General features: G+C 38.0%; 1 protein-coding gene across 5 annotated transcripts in view; it reads left to right on the plus strand.

Annotated features, from left to right (window-relative positions):
- The window catches only part of SATB1 (SATB homeobox 1), a 105,179-nt gene extending 86,623 nt beyond the window's left edge, over positions 1 to 18,556 (plus strand). For 4 of the 5 annotated variants that reach the window (XM_066352088.1, XM_066352089.1, XM_066352090.1 and 1 more), the window contains exons 10-11: positions 11,219 to 11,422; positions 14,149 to 18,556. In XM_066352088.1, the coding sequence (XP_066208185.1) occupies positions 11,219 to 11,422; positions 14,149 to 14,649 (705 nt within the window). In that variant the 3' untranslated portion in view covers positions 14,650 to 18,556. The remainder of the gene's footprint in view (positions 1 to 11,218; positions 11,423 to 14,148) is intronic. The other variant, XM_066352091.1, reaches the window with a different exon arrangement.
- Positions 18,557 to 20,685: the final 2,129 nt, after the last annotated feature.

The following is a 20,685-nucleotide window of genomic DNA, read 5'->3' on the forward strand; positions in this document are numbered from 1 at the left end:
TTCCTAGTGAGCTTCATAATTTTGAATAGAAAAATAAATACTGTAAAATTTTAATAGTGACTTTAGAATGCAGCATGGTAAGAAATTAGCTTCATAACATTACCGTGTAAGAGCACATCTTTATGTGGGTTGAGGGATTTGGAAAAAGTGAGGTTTTTCATTAAGCTGCTGCTTTAGATAATCCAATATATTTGCCTTTGACAGAAGCCTTTAATAGTGCTTCCCTGCCTCCTTAAACCTAGTAAGCTGAGCTCAGTTGGAAATGCAGCAACAGCATTACAAATAAAAGTTTTTGGATTTTGCCTCCGTATGGGAAGCCCTCAGGAACAAGAGGAGTATATGGTTGCTTGCCACTAACTAAATCGCCCAGATTGTGCCATTTTTCTCTGTCCCTCCAACTTACTGCCTCCTCTGTGTATTGCAAGGAATCTTTTGCTACAGTTTTACCCTTACTCATTGAAGTGTCTGTCTCAGGGGTCTGCAAGGCCCGTGGGTGGAAGAAAGGGAAGAGTGTGCCAATCAAAGGCCTGTTTTTGTTGACATTTGTTACGATACATGTAACTCAGATAACACACGTGGCGGTGGACTGAAATTTTAAAAAACACACCAGCATGAATTAGCTCATGGAAGAAATGCTGAGGACATGAACTAGAGCATTAGGCATGAGAAAGAAGGAACAAACTCGGGAGACATCCTGGAAAGGCGGAATTGACAGGAGTTTAGGGTGGTTCGCTTTTGGAAGAAATAGATAAGAAAAATCAGATTTCTAATTGAAACTGTTTGCTATTTTTTAAAAGTAAAAAGCAATGCATAGTCACTATAGAAAAAATTCAAAAAAATAGAAACATAAGAATATAATACCCACAATTCTAGTTAACGCAAGATAACCTGATTTATGTTCTCATGTACATACATGTATATGTGTGTATGTATATACATACATCTCAAGGATGGCTAAAAGGATTCAAGTAAGCCTAATTAAACCAGCATATTTACCTATCAGGAAGTACCATAGGCTAAATTAAACATGTATACATATATATGTTATATGCATATATTTTAGACGCCCTACATTCTTTCGTATGATATACATACCTTTGAATTCCCTATTGAGGTGTATTTAAGTTATATAATATTTAACTTTTGCTATCACAGTGCTAATGTGTTATTATAGTTAAGTATTTGTATATATCTTTAATTATATCTTTAACGATCATTTCCTTAGGAAAAATTCTCAGAGGTTGAATTATTGGATCCAAAAAGGCATTTATGTTTTAAAGGTGCTTGCTCGACATTTTTACATTCAACATTTTCACATTGCCCTTCAGAAAGATTATACCAATTTATACTTCAAATAACAGCCTTTCAGAACAGGTGACTGGGTGGGTGGTGACGCTATTAATTGAGTTAAACTACATAGGAGGAGAGCCTCGCTGTGGGAGGAAAATACTGGGTTCAGGTTGGGATGTGGTAACTGAATTATTTTTATTAACTCCCTAGATATTCAGATTCCTTTGGATTATCTTTGTGATAATGACAAAAAATAATGAAAATAATAATAGCTGACATTCATCAATGTGTGTCAAGCCTCTTGCATGCATTACCTCACATTTTACAAACGTATGACTGGTGATAAAAATTACCCCCATTATATAAGGAAGAAAATTAAGGTCTAAGAGAACTTGAATAACTTGACCAAGGGGTTCATAACTAGAGAATGAGGATTTAAATTTATGCCCAGGCTTTCTTAACAGATAGATCTTAGAAATATAGTATACAGTATAGAGTAGATGAGTTCACAGTAATTTAAATTGTATTCTCAGGAAAGTAGGGTAAAGAGCAATAGCAAAAGCGTTGTAGGCATAGTCAGTTTGAAAGCAACTGGTCTGTTTTTTCTAGCACACTGCTAATTCATCTCACTTTTTTTTCCTTTATCTTTCCCACTTTAAATACTGCCCATAGTCCAAAGCCAAGCCAGTATCACTCTTTACCAGTAAGGGCTCCCATGCCCACCCTAGCACGTCTCTTCTTCCCCTCCTCTTAGGTCCCATGTGATGTCTGCCCGTTGTTGACCTTTATCAATACTGCCTTGCACTATTAAGTATTTTTTAATTTCAGATCTTCCCAAATAATACTGTGCACCATTGGAGGCAAGTGCTTTCAGTTAAGCTCGTTAGCTCTTTCTGTAGTTATTGTGGACACTGGGCTGAGTGTATTCTACAGTATGTCCGTAAAGTCATGGTGCACTTTTGACCGGTCACAGGAAAGCAACAAAAGAAGATAGAAATGTAAAATCTGCACCAACTAAAAGGAAAACTCGCCCAGTTTCATACCTATTCAGTGCAGTTCGATGTGGGCTCACGCACAGATTTTTTAGGGCTCCTTAGGTAGCTATCCTGTATAGCCTCTACAGATTTGTCACTGACTGCTGGCCTACCAGAACAGGGTTTCTCCACCAAACTGCTGGTTTTCTTCAACTGCTTATCCCACCGAGTAATGTTATTCCTATGTGGTGACGCTTCGTTATAAACACGCCGATACTCACATTGCACTTCGGTCATGGATTCAAATTTAGCGAGCCACAGAACACACTGAACTTTCTTCTGTACCGTCCACATCTCGACTGGCATGGCTGTGGGCTGCTCCGCTGTATACACGGTGTTACATCATCATCTGCACATGCACACATGCTGCCACTCATCCTACAGAAACTGGGAGGGTTTTCCTTTTATTTGGTGCAGATTTCACATTTCTATCGTCTTTTGTTGCTTTCCTGTGCTGGTCAAAAGTGCACCATGACTTTACGGACACACTGTATTTCATTTACCAGTCACAATACTGTGAGATCAATACTATTATCAGCTGACTTTGTAGAGGAGGATCTAAGGTTCAGAAAGGGAATTTAGTCAAGTTCACATATGTAAATGCCTGTACTAAGGTGATTGAGCATGACTTGAAGGAGAGTTAGTATTTAGACCGGCAGGAAACAGGAGAAAGGGCTTTCCTGTTGGAACAGAGGAATGGAGACTAGACTGTGGGGAAGTGTTGGGCGACAGCTAATAAATAGTCCATGGATCAGAACATGAGCGTGGGTGGGAAAGTCCAGCTCTCGGGAATGTGAACGTTTTCTCGGTAATGGGAAGCCTTTGAAGGTCGTTTGGAGCAGCTGTTGAAAGAAGACCAGAGAGCAGTGATTTTCATCCTAGCATCCTTTTTCCAAGGGCTTCTCAACGATGGCTGAGGGGATCCAAGCGTATTTCCCTATCAGGAAGTTCCAGAGACTGAATTATTAGACCTCGTATTTATGTGCTTCTTGTAGGAATCACAACTCTATGAGAACGTGTTCTGTCATTCTTCCTCAGAGCTGTATTCAGCATTGGTGTACTCCCCCCCCCCCTAGAAGAAAAGGAATGATTACTTGAAAGTTTTTTTTTTTCCCAGAAATCAAAATAATTGTCAATGGGAAGTAATTTAAAAATGGTGCCTAAGACTATAATTCTAGGAAAAGGTACCCCAGCACTGACAAGCCAGTGGCGAGCAGCACAGAAAGGAGCAGACGATTATGATGGAAGGATAGAAGCAGAAGCTAAAATGGATGAAAGTATCATAGCATGAACCTTGGGAGCATTGAACAATTTTTCTAATGACACTAGCTTTGAAGAATGAGGAGAGAATGAAAACTTAAGATTTTTAAGGAAGTGTGTATAAATGTTAAACAAAAGCCAAATCACTGACAGTTATGTAATCTCACAAATACATCTTACGTTGAGAGGGGGAAAAAAAACACAATTCTTTTGCGAACTCTGGATTCATGTCAGGCATATAAACCAGAAGTTCATTAGTTTTGCTTAAGCTTCAAAGAAACCATCTTGAAAATAGTCTTGACGTATATTTTAAGAAAATAAACTTTTAAATTAGGTATTTTCCAAGTTGAATGTTTTAAAAATAAAATTAAAGCGTTTTGGGGTGGCAGAGGGAGGGTGCTCTCAATTTCACTCAAATTAAGAGATTATTTTGTTGCTAGCTAGTTTAATATATTGTTTAGAATTTCATACTTTTATCTTCATTCACCTTCATTCCCCTTCTCAGATTCTCCCTTCTGAAAATATTCTCTTTTTTTCTCTTTTTTTTATTTACAGAGAGAGGGATAGATAGGGACAGACAGACAGGAACGGAGAGAGATGAGAAGCATCAATCATTAGTTTTTTGCTGCGACACCTTAGTTGTTCATTGATTGCTTTCTCATATGTGCCTTGATCGCGGGCCTTCAGCAGACCTAGTAACTCCTTGCTCAAGCCAGCGAGCTTGGGTCCAAGCTGGTGAGCTTTGCTCAAACCAGATGAGCCCACGCTCAAACTGGCGACCTCGGGGTCTCGACCTGGGTCCTCCGCATCCCAGTCTGACACTCTATCCACTGCGCCACCGCCTGGTCAGGCTGACAGTATTCTTTAACATGTGAGATTCCCTTGCCTGACAGCCTTTATAAGGGAGAACCATAATTTTTATCTACTCTGGCCAGATTGTCATCTGATAATCTTGTTATGGACCAAACAATTTATAGCAAACGGAAAAACACTGTATTTATGTGTGTCCTAAAGTCAGTGGTCATGAGAAAGTAAAAAAGACCATAGAAGACAAACGATTTTCTTTTTCTTCTTTTTTGCTTAACTTTTAAGCAGAACTGAAAAATAAATGATTTACTGATGATTCTGAGTATTTCTAAATTCATTAAATTTTAATGAGAACTTTCATCCAGATTATATAAGCATTTCTTTTTTATAATAGCAAACCTCCAGACTCTCTGCTAGATTTGTTTAACCTCTTAAAGACAAAATGGCAGAAATTTACTCAAATGAGAAATGTATGGCTAGCCATTTTATGTCCTCTTATTTCTGCAGTATGGGAACCCACAGATTTTTGGCTAAGGTACAGAAACTTTTATAGAAACTATAGATTCTGGAGAGAGTTTAACACAGAAACAGTTTAGAAGTTTGAACATGGTAATAATATGATATAAAAGAGTATCTTGATTGTGGTTTTTTTTTCTTTTTAGCAAATACAATAAGTATCTGAATCCACACCTTGAAAATAAATGTATTTGGTGATTACATATATATACACACAGATATATTCCCTTTAAATATTTCTTTTTGAAAGTAGATGTTAATGTGCTACTTTTAGAATGGAAAATGCACTTCCTGATACCTCTCTGTTCAAATTTATTTCCCATGTTTTCTTTAATAAGACCCGTGTTAACATAGCAGAAAAAGTTACTGGCAGACCTGCTGAAATTATCTTCACTGTACACAATGTAGATGTTATTAAACTGAGGAGAAAGATTAATGTATTTCCTACTAATTCCATAGAGGAGAACATGTATCTTTATTAATGTTAATGGGTTGGCCGCTCATTATGTTATATAATAATCTGCTTTAGCAAAGGTTTTCCTTCCAAAGAACTTCATAACATTTAAAGGTTAATATGTTAGGTAAAGAACAATATCTTAAGCATTTTTATTACAGGACATGATGGGCTGGTTTTTATTAAATTACATGATGATTTGAATGGAGAAGAAGAAAAAGTGTATCACTTCTTGCCCTCAACTTTAATGCCTTTAATCAAATAATGACCTTCTGGAAAATAGTTAATTTTAAGCATTTGGAAAGATCAATACCACTTTGCCACCAAAAAATGGCCTAGACGATGAAATTTGATGTATTTAAAGTATCATTTCACCCTTTTAACCTAGTAAATAATTTAAAATGCTTTCAGTATTGCTTTGCCCCTGTTTTGTTTCTCACTTGTTTAAAGCGTTATGATTGTTCTCCAGAAAAAGGTTCAAGTTGCTATGTGAAGCCTCCAGGCCGTGGACCTGGAAGGCTTGTGTGTCTGCATCAGGACCACTGAAGGAGTAATATATTTTAATACTGGATTTGAGGCAGCGTGTATATAAAGCATAAGAAGTGCGAAAAGGGAACCCTTCCGGAATGTTAAAGGGGCGGCTTCAGACATCATTAGTCACTTCGCATCTTTTGTGGTAACTTTAAACCTTTATTCTAAAGGTGAAAGAAATAGGAGCTCTGACGATGAGAATCCATCACCCACCCCACCCCCATTTTATGGAACATTGATACGAAATTACCCTTGAGTACTGACAGCTTTGTGAGCTTAAAAAAAAAAAAAATTGCCCTCTATTAGCATGTTTGTGGGCAGATTAAAAACTGTCTTCATTAGCATAAGTAACACTTACAGATTCTTTTAAAAGTAGAAAATTATTTGCTAAATGATAATTTGCTAGCTTTATAGTTAGGTGCTGTTCAGAATGTACTCATTCAAAATGCCTAGTGTAGTTTAGTCTACAATACTGAATTTTTTTGTGTGTTAGAAGTACTATTTAATGGATTAGGTACTTAATCCTTGTTCCTATTACTTGCTAAAATGTAATTCATGCTTTCCACTAAAATGTTTGTATCAAATACCTCCCTATTTAGATTGATTTCTTTTAATATCATATATTATTATACTCTGTGCCCCAGAGATTGCAACAAAATACTTCTGCAAATAACACATAAAAGATGGGGGGGGATAAATATAGACTATAAAATGTTTTGCTTTTTAGATCTCAAATTACCATTCTGTTTTTTAAAATGTATTTTTCCTCCTTAGTTGTAGCAAGAATTATTTGTCATTTTCTTTCTCTTTTTATAGCTCTTGGGTTTAAAATGTATATGTATGTAATGATCGTACATACGTATCTGTATATTGTATTAAAGGACTTTTTTCCTCAGAGAATATGGAAGTCTGTTTTCCCCTGGAAAACTAAGTGTGTTATATGTTCCCAGCTTTGTCACAGACCCAGCCCTAAAAGGTTCCCCTTCTTATGTGTGAGACCATATAGGTGCAGTAAATTCATTCGTGAAATGAGGCTCTGTTTCTGACTAAATTAAAATCATTGTGACCCCTTACCCATTAAAACGCTAGAAGTGAATTGACTTGAATGAACTGTTCTGAAAAGAGTGGAGTGGAAATCAGAGATTGAGTTGGGTTGGAAATTAGCAGCTGAGAGATGAAGGTGCCAGGATTTTTATTTAAATGTGGTACAACGAGATTCTGTCAGTAAAGCACATCATTAGAATATTGAGTTTCGAACTGCTAATTTTTCCTTTAAAATGAGCATACAGTCAAGTGTTTCATGGACCATAATAAATTGCCATTGTGTTATCATTGAGTTTGCCTTTTTTTTTTTTTTTTTGTACTGGTTTGGCAATCACTCTGCATTTTCTCTTTTCCTTCCCGCCCCCACCTGCGACCGTTTCTTTCTTTATTAGATCCCTAACCAAAACCAGTCAAAAGCATGTGATTTATTTCATGCAGTCTTAGCTGTAGCGTGTTTGCACCCTTTTCCTGCTTACGGTGGCAAGACATTTGCAGATGGTTCTTGGTTACTATGAAGTACATAACAGTGTTCCCTTTGTGGCAGATGGATTTAAGACTTTTAGTTCTCAATAAATGTAGGTTTACAATACATAACTTTACAGGATTCGTGTTGTATATAACAGGTTTGAACATATTATCTCAGAATTCATCTGCATGGCATTTTCAGCTTATTCAGGGTCCATGCCAGTTTTTTTTTTTTAAGTAATAGGGGGAAGTTCTGTGATTGATAGCAACAGCTCAAGGCGTGATTTTGAATAGAAACAAAGGGTTTTAGAACAGAAGGTGTCAAATTAAACTTTGTCAGTTTGAAAAGTAGTAACATCCTGAAAGTTTTACTAATTTATTTACATGTGGCTACTGTTTATATTTTGCCCTCTTTATATGCAGTGCAATGTTGCTTAGCAAATTTACTGCATTTAAAGTTTAGGTTGTTCCTTGTACCATTTTAGTTTTCTGAGAATGGATCAGTATCATTATTTTAAGGCTTTTAGTTTTCTACTGTTCAGAACAGTTGTCGTTGAATTTAATTTTGAAAGTAGTTCCTACTTGCACCTATGAGCTTATATTTCAGGTCTCTGAGACCTCTCTTAAAAATGTAATTATGTTCACATTTTGCAACAAAGTGCTCCATTTTATTCCTCCTCCCTCCTCTACAAAGTAAATCTAGAAATGTATCCTTTAAAACCCAATACAGTACTTAGGGGGATTCATTATTTTTTATTTGTTAAATATTACAAATATTCTGACCTGTTCATTTTCTTCCCAAATGTATATGCTCTAACAATATCACTTACGGAAAAGTGACCTAGAAAAAGCTGTGGGGGAATTAGAAAGCACTTGGCTTTTTTAGTCACTTTCTGCAAAGCATAGGTTAGATTACTTGTCATCATTAATAGAATCTCAATCGATAGGATTTGAGATAGTCAGAATAGGCTTAAGGTATTTAAATGGTGCTAGAAAAAAATTCATCTTACTTTTGCCAGTGTAAATTGGGAGTGAGCCAGTGTACTTCTCTGCTGACAGAACTAGCATGTCAGATATCTGTTTTCCATTACTTTTTAAGAGATACACACATCAAGAAAAGCACACACACCCCCTTTTGTTTTTTGGAATATCCTTGTAGAACTAACAGTTCCCAGCTGTACTGTTAAATATTTTTCTAAGAAGCATCTGATTTCAGTCTCTTAAAATCGTCGTGTTTCTTGAAAGGCCAGCAGAGACATGCTTCAGACTTATAATTCATCAAATTATTTTTAGATAAGGAATTAGAAGTATTATTTAAGGGCAGAGGTTAATAGCAAACTACTGGAAATGTTATGTTAGTCATGGGCAATTAATAAAAATAAGGATCTATCTCATAAGTATAGAGAGACACAGAAGTGACAATATGAGCAAAATATTTGTTGAATGAGTCATGGCTCCTTTCCTGAAATATTTGTTAAACCAGCGTGAATGGGATTGTTTAGGAATTAGCTATCATTATTAGCCATTTTAAAAGAACTAATGATTTTCTTTTCCGGAGAACATCTGTGATCCACATGCTTTTTACATATATCCAAGTGCTAACTGATCTCTGCATTAAAAGTTTGTAAAGGATTTGAAAATTATTGGAGTTTTCATCTCTCTCCAAGAAGCTTGTCTTATATGAATCATTCTTAATTTAACTTTCAGCAAATTTTAGTTGCAAGCATTAGTTGCTAAAAAAAAAAATTTCTTAGATGCTGAATGTTTAGCACTTACTGCAATAATATAGGACTAGCTAAGTAAAAGAAGGCAACTTCTGTTCTTTATGAACCTTCTAACATCTCTTGAGAGATAAATAAATTGAAGTACTATTTGCTGTGTTTCGGCATGGCTAGAAAGAGAAGCATGTTCAATGACACTGTGGTCACCATTCTTATTTTGAATGTAGCTAATAGTCTTTTTTTAGGCAGATCTTCAGTTTATTGCCTGTTTTCTTAGCTTTGATTTGAATTCAAGTGGCACGGAATGTGTGCATGACCGCATGACTGTCCCCATGCATATATACTGCTCACAAAAATTAGGGGATATTTTATCACTTCATATTCATTTTGAAATGTCCCCTAATTTTTGTGAGCAATATATTTGTTTAATTAATTAAAAGACTTGTTGAGTAGAGAATCAAAGCTCTTGTAGAAAAATGGGTAGCTCTGATGCAGTTTAGCAGCAGTTAAGGGCCTCGGGAAGCTGATGTGTCAGTTCTCTCTAAAATGTCACAAATAGGCCATTTTGGGGAGAACAGGCCTCGCTTCCTCTCTCTGTATATTACAGTTGGAAAGAGAATTTTCTCTTCAGTGGTTCCGTTTGAGAAGAAAGGGAGGACAGTCATACCATTCTCACTCCGAAGGTAACATTAAAAACAAAAACAGCAAAACAACAAAAAAAAAACAAACAAAAACCCCTCTCCTTGGCTAGTTCTAAAAATCAGATAGTAAAGAAAGTGTCCTTTTAATCCATATCCAACTGATTTAGTTGGAATTTTCAAGGAGCTCCTTTGTCCGAGGTCGAGTTCTGTTGCGTTCCCGACAGCAGAGCGTAAGGAGGGGAATCCGGTGCGGAGGGTTCTGTGAGGGAACTGGACGGAGCAAAGGAGGCTGGCGAGGAAGGCCTCCAGGGAGAATGTGGCCTCAGGTAACGTCTGTGTTGATGAGGGGAGATAGGGCCATCTCCAGAAAGCAACCTGGAGGGTAGAATGAGCTGTCACTATGAGGCAAGGGGGTCTTTGTAGCCCGGCTCAGCCTGGGCCAGGGGGCCAGGGAGGAAGTGGAGTAACCGTCCAGGCATCTCCAGGTGAGATGGCTCCAAGACAATCTCCAGAGAAGAGTGTGGCTGTAAGCTCTCTCAGCAGACGGCACAGCCGCAGTAAGAGGCGTCGGGACGGGATACCCACCCTGCCCTCCACCCCATTCCTTAGCGTCCATCATGGCAGCCAAGATGAAGAAGGTCTGAACTGGCGGTTAGAAAACATTAGACCATATATTCTGTTAGACCACTCGGTTATTACTGATCCAGCCTTAGAAGGCATCAGAAAGGTTCAGAGTTGGGCGTTCATTGGGCATTTCATTCTCTGCTCAGGAAATCTGTTAAAATTATTGCTTGACATATCATATGTGTATACTGCAGTGGGCAGAAAAACAGGACTCCGAGGCATCTTTTTGGAAAGTTCTTCCTGGAGAATTCTTCCAAAGCCCAGTCTAGTCATTATGCTTTATATTGGACAGTGTTCTTGTCACAGTTGCATATGTCTTCTATCTGTCTTGCCTACACAGACTCTCACATGCACAAACATTCAGTTTTCTTTCTAATACAAAAATTACAAACTTAGGAAATCTTTTTTATAAATTATTCAAAAAAAAACCTGTCCTATCTCTTCTTAAATACCTTTAGGACCTCAGGTAGCCAATCATCAGACAAGAAAGTTGGGCAAGACTCAAGCATACTGAGCTTTGCTTTTCTCCTGTTGCATGTACCACCAAGTCCGTGGTAAATGAAACATATTAGTGTTCGGTGTCTGAAACATATTAGCCTCCTTTAAGATGCAAGTCTGAATGTTTATTAGAAACAGAGCCCGCCTCAACAGCCACAGCTATTCCCTCTTTAACAGGTTTAAAAGAAAAAAAATTTTTTTAAAAGTAGATTGGAGTGTTTTGAGCTTATGAAAAAAGTTAACTTCACAGGGTCTTTTCCTTTTTAAGCTCCTAATGGAAATTGTCAGCCTCCCTGTAGGCATAAACTGACCTGGTATCCCCTTGTTTCTAAGGGGTGGTTGTGTGAGCTCTTACGCTGGAAAGAAGACCCTTCTCCAGAAAACAGGACCCTGTGGGAGAACCTCTCCATGATCCGAAGATTCCTCAGTCTTCCTCAGCCAGAACGTGATGCCATCTACGAGCAGGAGAGCAATGCGGTACATCACCATGGCGACAGGCCGCCCCACATCATCCATGTTCCAGCCGAGCAGATTCAGGTTCGTTTACCTTGGCCGATGCAATATAGCGCTAAGTAAATAGGGCTTTAAACTTAGCAGGGAAATTAGCGTTTCTCTTCTTCCCAGCAGTCTAAATCCGGGCTTTTCAGTTAGAGATAGCAATACACTGCCGTCTTGCTCAGGGGGTGAAAAGAAAATTAACACTTTTTCCAACATGTGTTTTGCATTCCTCTCCCCTCATCTCCCCACCCCCAAAGTGGCAGGAACCCCCTTTTGCACGTTTTGTTTGGCAAGTGTGTCTTTGTTCGAATTGAGTTGTTTGGTGTGTGAGAGCTTACATTTTTTTTTTTAAATCAGATTTTAAAACACACCGCCTATTTTTTGTTTTTTAACTAATACCAACGCTGCCCCCAAGGAAAGGAATTACTGCTGTTTTCTGTAGAGAAATTTTGTGGAATCACAATTTTATACTTTGCCTTCTGTCCAAAAGGAGGAGGGGAGGGAAACCTAATTGGAATCTTGCTTCCGACTCCAGCCCTTCCTCCACGTTGTAGCTACCTCCCTCCAGCCTCAGGGACGCAGGTGAGGGGTGAGCCATGTCTGTCTGTCTTTCCTTCAGAGCCCCTCTCCCACCACCCTTGGGAAAGGAGAGTTTAGAGGCATTTTCTTACCAGGCCTGCTGACCCCTGCACCGTGGCTCAGTGCTGCTCCTCAGGTGAGTGGGCTCAAGTTACCTTTGCCAGCAAGAGAGGGGTGGCTTAATGACCTGCTCCCTTGGCCAGGATATTCTGATTTTTTTTTTAATTTATTTATTTTTTACAGAGACAGAGTGAGTCAGAGAGAGGGATAGACAGGGACAGACAGACAGGAATGGAGAGAGATGAGAAGCATCAATCATTAGTTTTTCATTGTGCATTGCAACACCTTAGTTGTTCATTGAGTGCTTTCTCATACGTGCCTTGACCGCGGGCCTTCGGCAGACTGAGTAACCCCTTGCTGGAGCCAGCGACCTTGGGTCCAAGCTGGTGGGCTTTTGCTCAAACCAGATGAGACCGCGCTCAAGCTGGTGACCTCGGGGTCTCGAACCTGGGTCCTCTGCATCCCAGTCCGACGCTCTATCCACTGCGCCACCGCCTGGTCAGGCAGGATATTCTGATTTTTAAAAGACGTACTAACCATGACAGTGTGCAGAGACCCCTGTGTCAACAACAGATTCAGCCTTGTCCAGTCATGGGACTGGTCTCTAGTCATCCCCTGAGGGAACTCCCCTATGAGTTTAGATTGGAAAGTTCAAGGATCACGTGGTTTGTTGGTGTTCCTATGGCTTTGATTGCTTAGGAAGTGTGTTGAAATTGAACTTGAGCCGTGTAGTTTATTTTTGTTAAGTCTAAGGGGGCTGTTTTTAGCTTTCCCCTTTGAGGGAAAATTGCCATTGCCTTCTGGAGTCCTAAAATGCTACTATCTTTGGTGAATCACCTGCATTATTTCTGGGTATTGCTGTAAAAAAAACCCCACAAAAACATATGTAGCTAAAAACAATAATAGGGTTATCCCTCCACTAGGAAAAAAATGCTCGAGTGTGTATTAAAGATAAATTGAAAAAGAGAATCCCTTAGGATATCAAGCACTAAAATAATTGTGAAAGCCTGAAAAACTTACTGTTTAGCAAAACAAAAAGGAAAGATATACGTTGAGTAATAAAAATAGGACTTGTTTGAAAATGTAAATCGGTTTTAATAAAATTGCTTCTTAGGGGGATAAAAGGAAGTGCTTAGGCACAGTATAAATGTTCTACTGTTTGGCTTTCTCAGGTTGATGTGCTTTGCTGGTAAGAGTTATGGGTGGAGAGTCCATGTGTCACACATTTGTTCTGTATAACTGTGTATGGAAATTACAGCACATACACAGTTACTAATTATGAAGAAGTGTCTGTGTACACTAAATTTAAATCCTAATCACATCTGAGTTTATCAAAGATGGAACAGTTCTGTAGCCATTGTGCAATGGATTGGACCTTTATTTTTCAGTAGGAAAAATAAAGTGTCAACCTAGTGCAGTTTGGTTAGACGCGTGTATCCAGTCAGAACTGTCTGGTAGGAAGGAAATTCACAAACGTGAGAGTGGCAGAGACCCTTTGGACTCATCTGCGATCACGCTGATGAAGGGCAGAGGGACTGTCCGTTTCTGCCTGCTCCACATTTTAGCCACGGAATGACATGGGGCAGAACATGCCCTCTCTCGTGGCTGTGCACCACATCTTTCTAAAATGCCTGTGAAACCCTTCTCTGTCTTCCTTTTCAATCTTTGTTAATTATTTACATCATAATTTGCTTTGCTGTCTTCGCGTTTTGATGCATAGCCTCTGTGAAGTTTAGGGCTCCCATTTTCAGAGCACTCGGTTTTTACTTCGGGAGCCGGACTGAACGTCAAGGTTAGGGAGGCTCTGCTGATCTCTGAGCAGAAAGCCCAGTTTCTTCCTTCCTTCCTTCCTTCCTTCCTTTCTTTCTTCCTTTCTTCCTTCCTTTCCTCCTTCCTTTTCTTCCTTCCTTCCTTTTTTGATTTTTTTTCCCCCTTATGCTGTGGGCCATTTAGCTGGCCTGCCTTTTAAAAGGGCCCGAGTCTCTGTCCCCATCAAAGAAGCCAGATGGGCAGTGCATCGCCCCCCGCGGGGTGCTGTGGGGAGCTGGAGCGCATGGTGCGCCCCCGGGAGGACAGACGCCGGCTCTGGGCTCTGACCGTCTGCTTGTTCCCTTGTTCCCTTGCAGCAGCCGCCGCAGGCGCAGGCACAGCAGCCGGCGCAGCCCCCGCCGCAGCCCCAGGCTCAGCAGCCGGCCGGCCCCCGGCTCCCCCCGCGGCAGCCCACCGTGGCCTCGCCGGCCGAGGCCGAGGACGACACCCGCCAGAAGAGCCGGCCGCGGACCAAGATCTCCGTGGAGGCCCTGGGGATCCTGCAGAGTTTCATCCAGGACGTCGGCCTGTACCCGGACGAAGAGGCCATCCAGACACTGTCCGCCCAGCTGGACCTGCCCAAGTACACCATCATCAAGTTCTTCCAGAACCAGCGGTACTATCTCAAGCACCACGGCAAACTGAAGGACAACTCCGGCCTGGAGGTGGACGTGGCCGAGTACAAAGAAGAGGAGTTGCTTAAGGATTTAGAGGAGAGTGTCCAGGATAAAAACGCTAACACCCTGTTCTCGGTGAAGCTGGAGGACGAGCTGGCGGCCGAAGGGAACACAGACATTAACGCCGACTTGAAAGACTGAGACGAAAAGTATTATTTTCCTTCAACAGTGCCACTGGTATTTACTAACAGAATCAAAATCCACCTGTATTCGCTCAGAAAAACCTTTGTCGCTCATGGTTTGGCCAATGAATCTTCAGAACTTGCACAAACAGGAAGGTTGAGAGAGGATAATAACAGACTGCACTAAACGTTTCACTCTGTTTTACAAACTGCTGGGCAGCCCCAGGTGAAGCATTGAGGATTGTTTGGTATTAATGATTCAAATTTGTGTTCACGGGGGTGCACCAAGGTGCATACCCGGTTAGCATGATACCAGTGATTTTTTTTTATTATTATTATTATTAATTATTATGATTCTGGAGCCTCAGACAAGCATTATAACTTCTGTGATTATTTCCTTCCTTTAATTATTTCTGTAACACTCCACACTGATCTTTGGAAACTCGCCCCTTATTTAAAAAGAAAAAAAGAAAAAAAAAGAGTTTGTTACTCTATTGTATGTTACAAAAAGAACTATAGACTGTGGAATGCAGTTTAAAGATGACATATGCCAACAAATGCCTTGTATTATATGGCACTGCCGTAATTCAAATTTGTTTTTATTTTGGAAATAAAAGTTCACTGTAATTTTTGTTTTCATTCTCATTGTTACCTGATTTTTTAAAAAATGAAAAGAAAATGTGAAACACGGTTTAGTCCTCATTATTTATTTGTAGATCCTGCAGCATCATGTTGTAATTAATTTTTTGGAAGTTTCCGTTAAATGTAATATTGCTTCTCTTGTTACCATACTTAATTCTTTTCTATTTATAAATGTATTTTGATGGGCAGTAAAACAAAGTGTCTTAAAAGTTTTAAATAGAGAAAATGTGCTTTACACAGTTGCCTATAAAAAGTGCTCTATGTTATCCAAGCAATTCATACTATAAGCTTCACTCTTATTGTTGTATGCAATTTTTACTATCATGCAAATAAGCTTAGGTAAATAAAACTAATAGATCACCTTAGAAAATTATGCAATTAATGTGAAAATAATTGATGTTTGCAATGTGTCTTCCTTTGGTTTACAATCAATTTTAAAGCTACATCTGTATAAAATTTCTGTATAAAGGTGTATTTCTTTTTTATGAGTTTATGGCTATGAAAACACCAGCTATTTTGTTACAGCTGGTTGTTTTTATAAGTGTATCACAATTTTCTTTATGCAGAAATGTTCTGATTAGGAGTGGTTATTGACTGTAACTACACAATTAAAATTGTTTGTATGGTATGACATGGTAGGGTTTGTCTGCTTATGTGAAGTAACCTGAGTTGATGAAGGTCCTCCCCGTCAGGTGCATGTTACTACTTTCTTGATGAGATTTTACTGATTTGAAAAAAAGAGCAATTGAAAAATCCCTCGAAACACTGTATATTTAAATCACAAACACATGCTCATTTTTAAAGTTTATGAAGCTCATAACCTGTCTGGGGTTAACATTTTGTTTAATAATCGGATAGCAGGATGGTTTAAAGACTCACCAACAAAACCAGAAATCCAGTCTCTAGAACTGATGTGCTTAGAATGGACCCATCTGCATTTACTTCACAATACTTCAATTATGGCAACATTTTTTTTAAGCTACTGTACAAATATTTTTAAAGGCCATTAATAGTATCATAAAATAAGTAGGGGGGAAAAATGGACCTTCTGTATAAAAACTCCTTCATAAGCAATGTATTTTTTTTAAGTTATAAATAGAACATAAGTTTGTAACTCAGTTCATTTGATTGTGTATGTCATAACTATTACAACCACATGAAGAAAATAAAAATAGCACACCTGGAATTTGAACACACAGTCTTCAAGCTACAGAATAGGTGTGCTAATGGCCATAGAAAAGATTGAGGCCAGTGTTGCGGTTTTGACTTTTCCTTTTTGTATTCACTCTATATTTTGCCTCCCTCTTTTTTTTTTTTTTTTTTTTAAGATTTCCTAGATGTTAATAGGGGTATCCAGGTTCCTTAAAACTTGGTTCTGAAATGGCCCATTCTTTTCCTGCCATTGCCCTTGGCCCTGATAAGCTCCTTAGTAGGCAACTGGGCTGCTTTCGTGTTGAACTTTTACTTAGGAAACTGAAGTGGGATCATTGAAAACTCCCCATTCAGTTTTTGAAAGTATCATTTACTTTTTGAAGCACAGCCAAGCTACTCTGAAGGCAACTGGTTTGCTGCAAGCTTAAAATTGACTGAAAACTTTTATTAAGTGGGAAAACTTTTAAACATTCTTGCTCACCAGTCTTTAGAAAATCATAATTTTTGAGCAAAAAGAATTTGAATTAAAATAGAAATTAGATTTTATGTAATAGAAAATAGGTAGAAACTGGTATGCCAGGAAGTTTTTAAGAAAAGTCTATCTTCCTCTTTATTTTCTCTGAGTTTAAGGAAATATCTACAGCAGAGAGAAGAGTTACTTTTTTTTTTTAACCAGCCCAATGCTTTACCATAAGGTGTCCGAGGTAGGAAATTTATATTCTGTTGAAGGAGGAATTGGATTGCAAATAAGATTTTCCCATTCCCAATAATCTCCTTTTTGAAGTAACGTTCTCAGTGAATGAATTGATGAATGTGTGGGAAAAAAATCAAGAATACTAACAAAATTCTTACTTAGGCCCTTTAACTTAAGCAGTGTAATTCTGCTAATATATTTTAAACCAAAAAAAAAAAGCACATGTCAGTAACCAGTCATGGTCAGGATGGAATGAGCAAAACTTTTCAGGAAAGATGGCACATTTTGGAAAAGATTTGAGTGATCTTCCACATTGCTCCCCCAAAGTTGTTTACAGCTCATACCAGTTCTCTTGTTGCCTACCAGTGGCTATGGTAAAACTCCTTGAACAAGCATCCTTGTGTCGAAGTTTATCAGAGACTTTTTAAAAGCGGGGCATGACATAGCGCTTCGTGCTGTTAAGACCTTAGCAGAGTCAGGTAGTTTACGGGTAATATTCAACCTTGTACATCTGAATCTGTCATGGATTCCGTCCCTCAGCACTTTGCCACTAACTTGTATTATACTCTGTGGCCATATAGTACTTGCACATTATGCAAAAAATAATGTTGATAGTATCTCCTTGGCACAAAATATGCAGAGTTGACACATAACCTTTGAAAACCAAGGTAACTAATCCATATGTGTGCCCTAGTTGTATGGCACTTGGTTACAAAGTCTGTACATATTATGTATAAAATGTGTATAGATTAACATTTAGTCCTAATGAATTCTGAGCTTAAAAGAAGTGGTTTTTCTTTCCAAGTAGTGGTATCTATACCTGTGCTTATCTAAAATATATAGCTTGAGTAAAAAGCATTTTCAAATGGTTCAAGATTGAGTAAAAATGACAATCCCATACATTCCATTATTAAATTTCTGCCCTATTCCCTATTGTTATCATCAGCTGATATCAAGGTCCTTGATTGTCATGATATTATCAATAAATGAGGTATTCTGAACTGCCTGGTGATATTTTCAAAAACAATTAAAATGTACCCTATTAAATAGCTTATAGAAACAGGACTATTGTGTTAAAACAAGCCAGAAATTTGCATGGTAATGTGGAATCCAACGGAGATCCTAAAAGTATTAGTCATCTAAAATATCAGAAGATATTAATGCTATACTTGACCTTACAAATAAATATTTTTTACTTTAAGGGGATGTATTATGGATTCGGTGTTTCTTCTAAGGCAATCCTTTTAATGTAAATACTATTTGCATGTCTTTTGACAAAGGCTAAGCTACAATCTATTAACATACACGTTTTTGATAAAATATGAAGTACCCTTATTAAAGAAATGTGGTGGAAGGTGTATGTCCAGAATACTATACCTGTTTACAATACCAAATGTTAAATAAAATTAGTTTGGAATTACTGTTTAAAAATGAGCAACATTTTTAAGCCTTTCTTACATTACCCTACTTATGTGGATCATATATATTTACAAATTTAAGTTTATCAAAGTAATTCTATAACAATTCCATTATGGCTTCTTGCTTATTCTAAGGTTGTGTATTAAGTCACTTTCTTCTGTCTACTATTTTCAACTGCTGATATCCCTACTTTGATCAAAGGCACATGGATTGGGTCCTGTTCTCTAGGATGAGGTGGTTGGTGAGGGAATGCATTCGAGCAGTTATATTTGTTGCCTTGCAAAATAAACACTTGCAAAGAAACTCTAAAGTGACATATTTTGCACTTAGTTAAATGTGAAATATTATTTCTGTACTGCTAGGTGAATTTTTTACTGTTATTGAATATTTGTTGCTTGTGGCATTCAAATACGCTTTCTTTCCAGTGACAGCCTCTAATTTATGTGCCCTTGGGCCCAGAAAAGGAATGATGCTCCTTGTGCTGCTCTGATTGGCCACTCACAAAAGAACCGATTGTACCTGTTAGATGAGAATGTTGACAAGGTTCGAATATTTAAATGCACCCATTAACTCGTTGAGTCTGTGGCAGTGTGGTCTACAGTGAGCATTTGTCCAGAGCACAGTCGGTCCAACATCATCTTAATATGGGGACAGGTTTCAACTAGTCCGCCTTTGTTTCCAATTTTAATTTCCAAATGTTTGTTTTACCATCTCATACATAGGCGTCCTACCTTCCAAGGCCCCTTCCTTAACATTGTCCTCAAATATACTTAAAGTGATAATAGTGACAACATGTGTTGAATGGTTCATTTTACAGGGCCGTGCCACAGACATCCCCATTCCGCTATGCGGCATGTCAGGAAGGCCCTGAAATTCCCACATTGCAGTTGAGAGAGAAGAAACTCAGGGTGTAACTGATTTGTTCAGCCAAGTGGCCACAATAGTCTTAAACCCAAGTCTTCTATCTACAAATGTCTAGCTCTGATTTCTCCTTTTAAAAGGCTTTCTCTAATGTGGAAAACATAGAAAAAGATAATTGCAATTAAAAATTTTCAGCAATATAATGTAACACGTATTTTGCTAATATAAAAAGCTCATCACTAAAGTAATTAGAATCAAGTGTATGAAATGTTTTATCATGAAATATTAACCCCTGAACTCTGCCATCCTGAAATAACATCCATATATACCAAATTTTACACACACTTTTGGGATTTTCAAATGCACATGAAAAAGTGGAGAGAACAGAGAATAATGAACTCTCAAGAATTCATTGCCCAATTCAAGAACATTTTTCAGTTAATAGATACTTAGAAAAACTTGTTAAAATTAAGATGACACTTTCATGAAAACATCCAAACTGTTGGATGACTTCTACCCGAAGTGGTGTATGACATTGTCTTCCTTTCCTTGCAAAGTAATGAATTTTCTGACTTCTAGAAAAATATTCTAAAACTTGAAGTTTTTCCCAGAGCCCTCTGAGAATTTTCAAAAAGCCAATTTTAGAAAGAGAACCTTTGAGAATTCCACAAATATCTGTAACATAAAAAAAAATAAAGACAAACCAGCCTCTCTTTATTTATAAACAATACGTGCTTTCATATCATTGTTGAAACTAAAGCACATAATTTTCAGTTGTGCATAATAAAATATGTAATTAAGCAACATTCCATGGTGGATTAAAGAATTAAAAGCTTCAGGTGCAGAAAAGAATTTGTTGGCATTTTCTTTTTCAAGGTGGTATTTTGAGGTGTTACTTTTCATTTTCCTTTGACATCTTGTATACAAATAAATAGACAGAAACAGGTGAGAAGCAGAGAAATGAAGAATTGGCCCCTACTACAATAGACCCAAAACACAGAGCCAGGTAGAACACTTGTGACAAACCCACAAAGGACAGAAATCTTTTCAGTCTAGGGAGGAAAAAAAAAAAAGCTCTAAACAGGGGCATGTGCTTCAAGAAATAGAAGTAACAAAAAGTTAAGTGCATTGGTTACACTTATATTTTAAACTAGCAATACATCAAATTAATTAACACTCCAATTGGTATAGTCCAGTAAACATTTTTCAAATAATGAACTAAGTTTAATTAATAATTCTGTACTGGAAACGCCAAAGTTCACATAGGCATTTGCAAATATTTCCTGT

The sequence above is a fragment of the Saccopteryx leptura genome, chromosome 10 (assembly GCF_036850995.1).
Source record: "Saccopteryx leptura isolate mSacLep1 chromosome 10, mSacLep1_pri_phased_curated, whole genome shotgun sequence".
Classification (NCBI taxonomy): domain Eukaryota; kingdom Metazoa; phylum Chordata; class Mammalia; order Chiroptera; family Emballonuridae; genus Saccopteryx; species Saccopteryx leptura.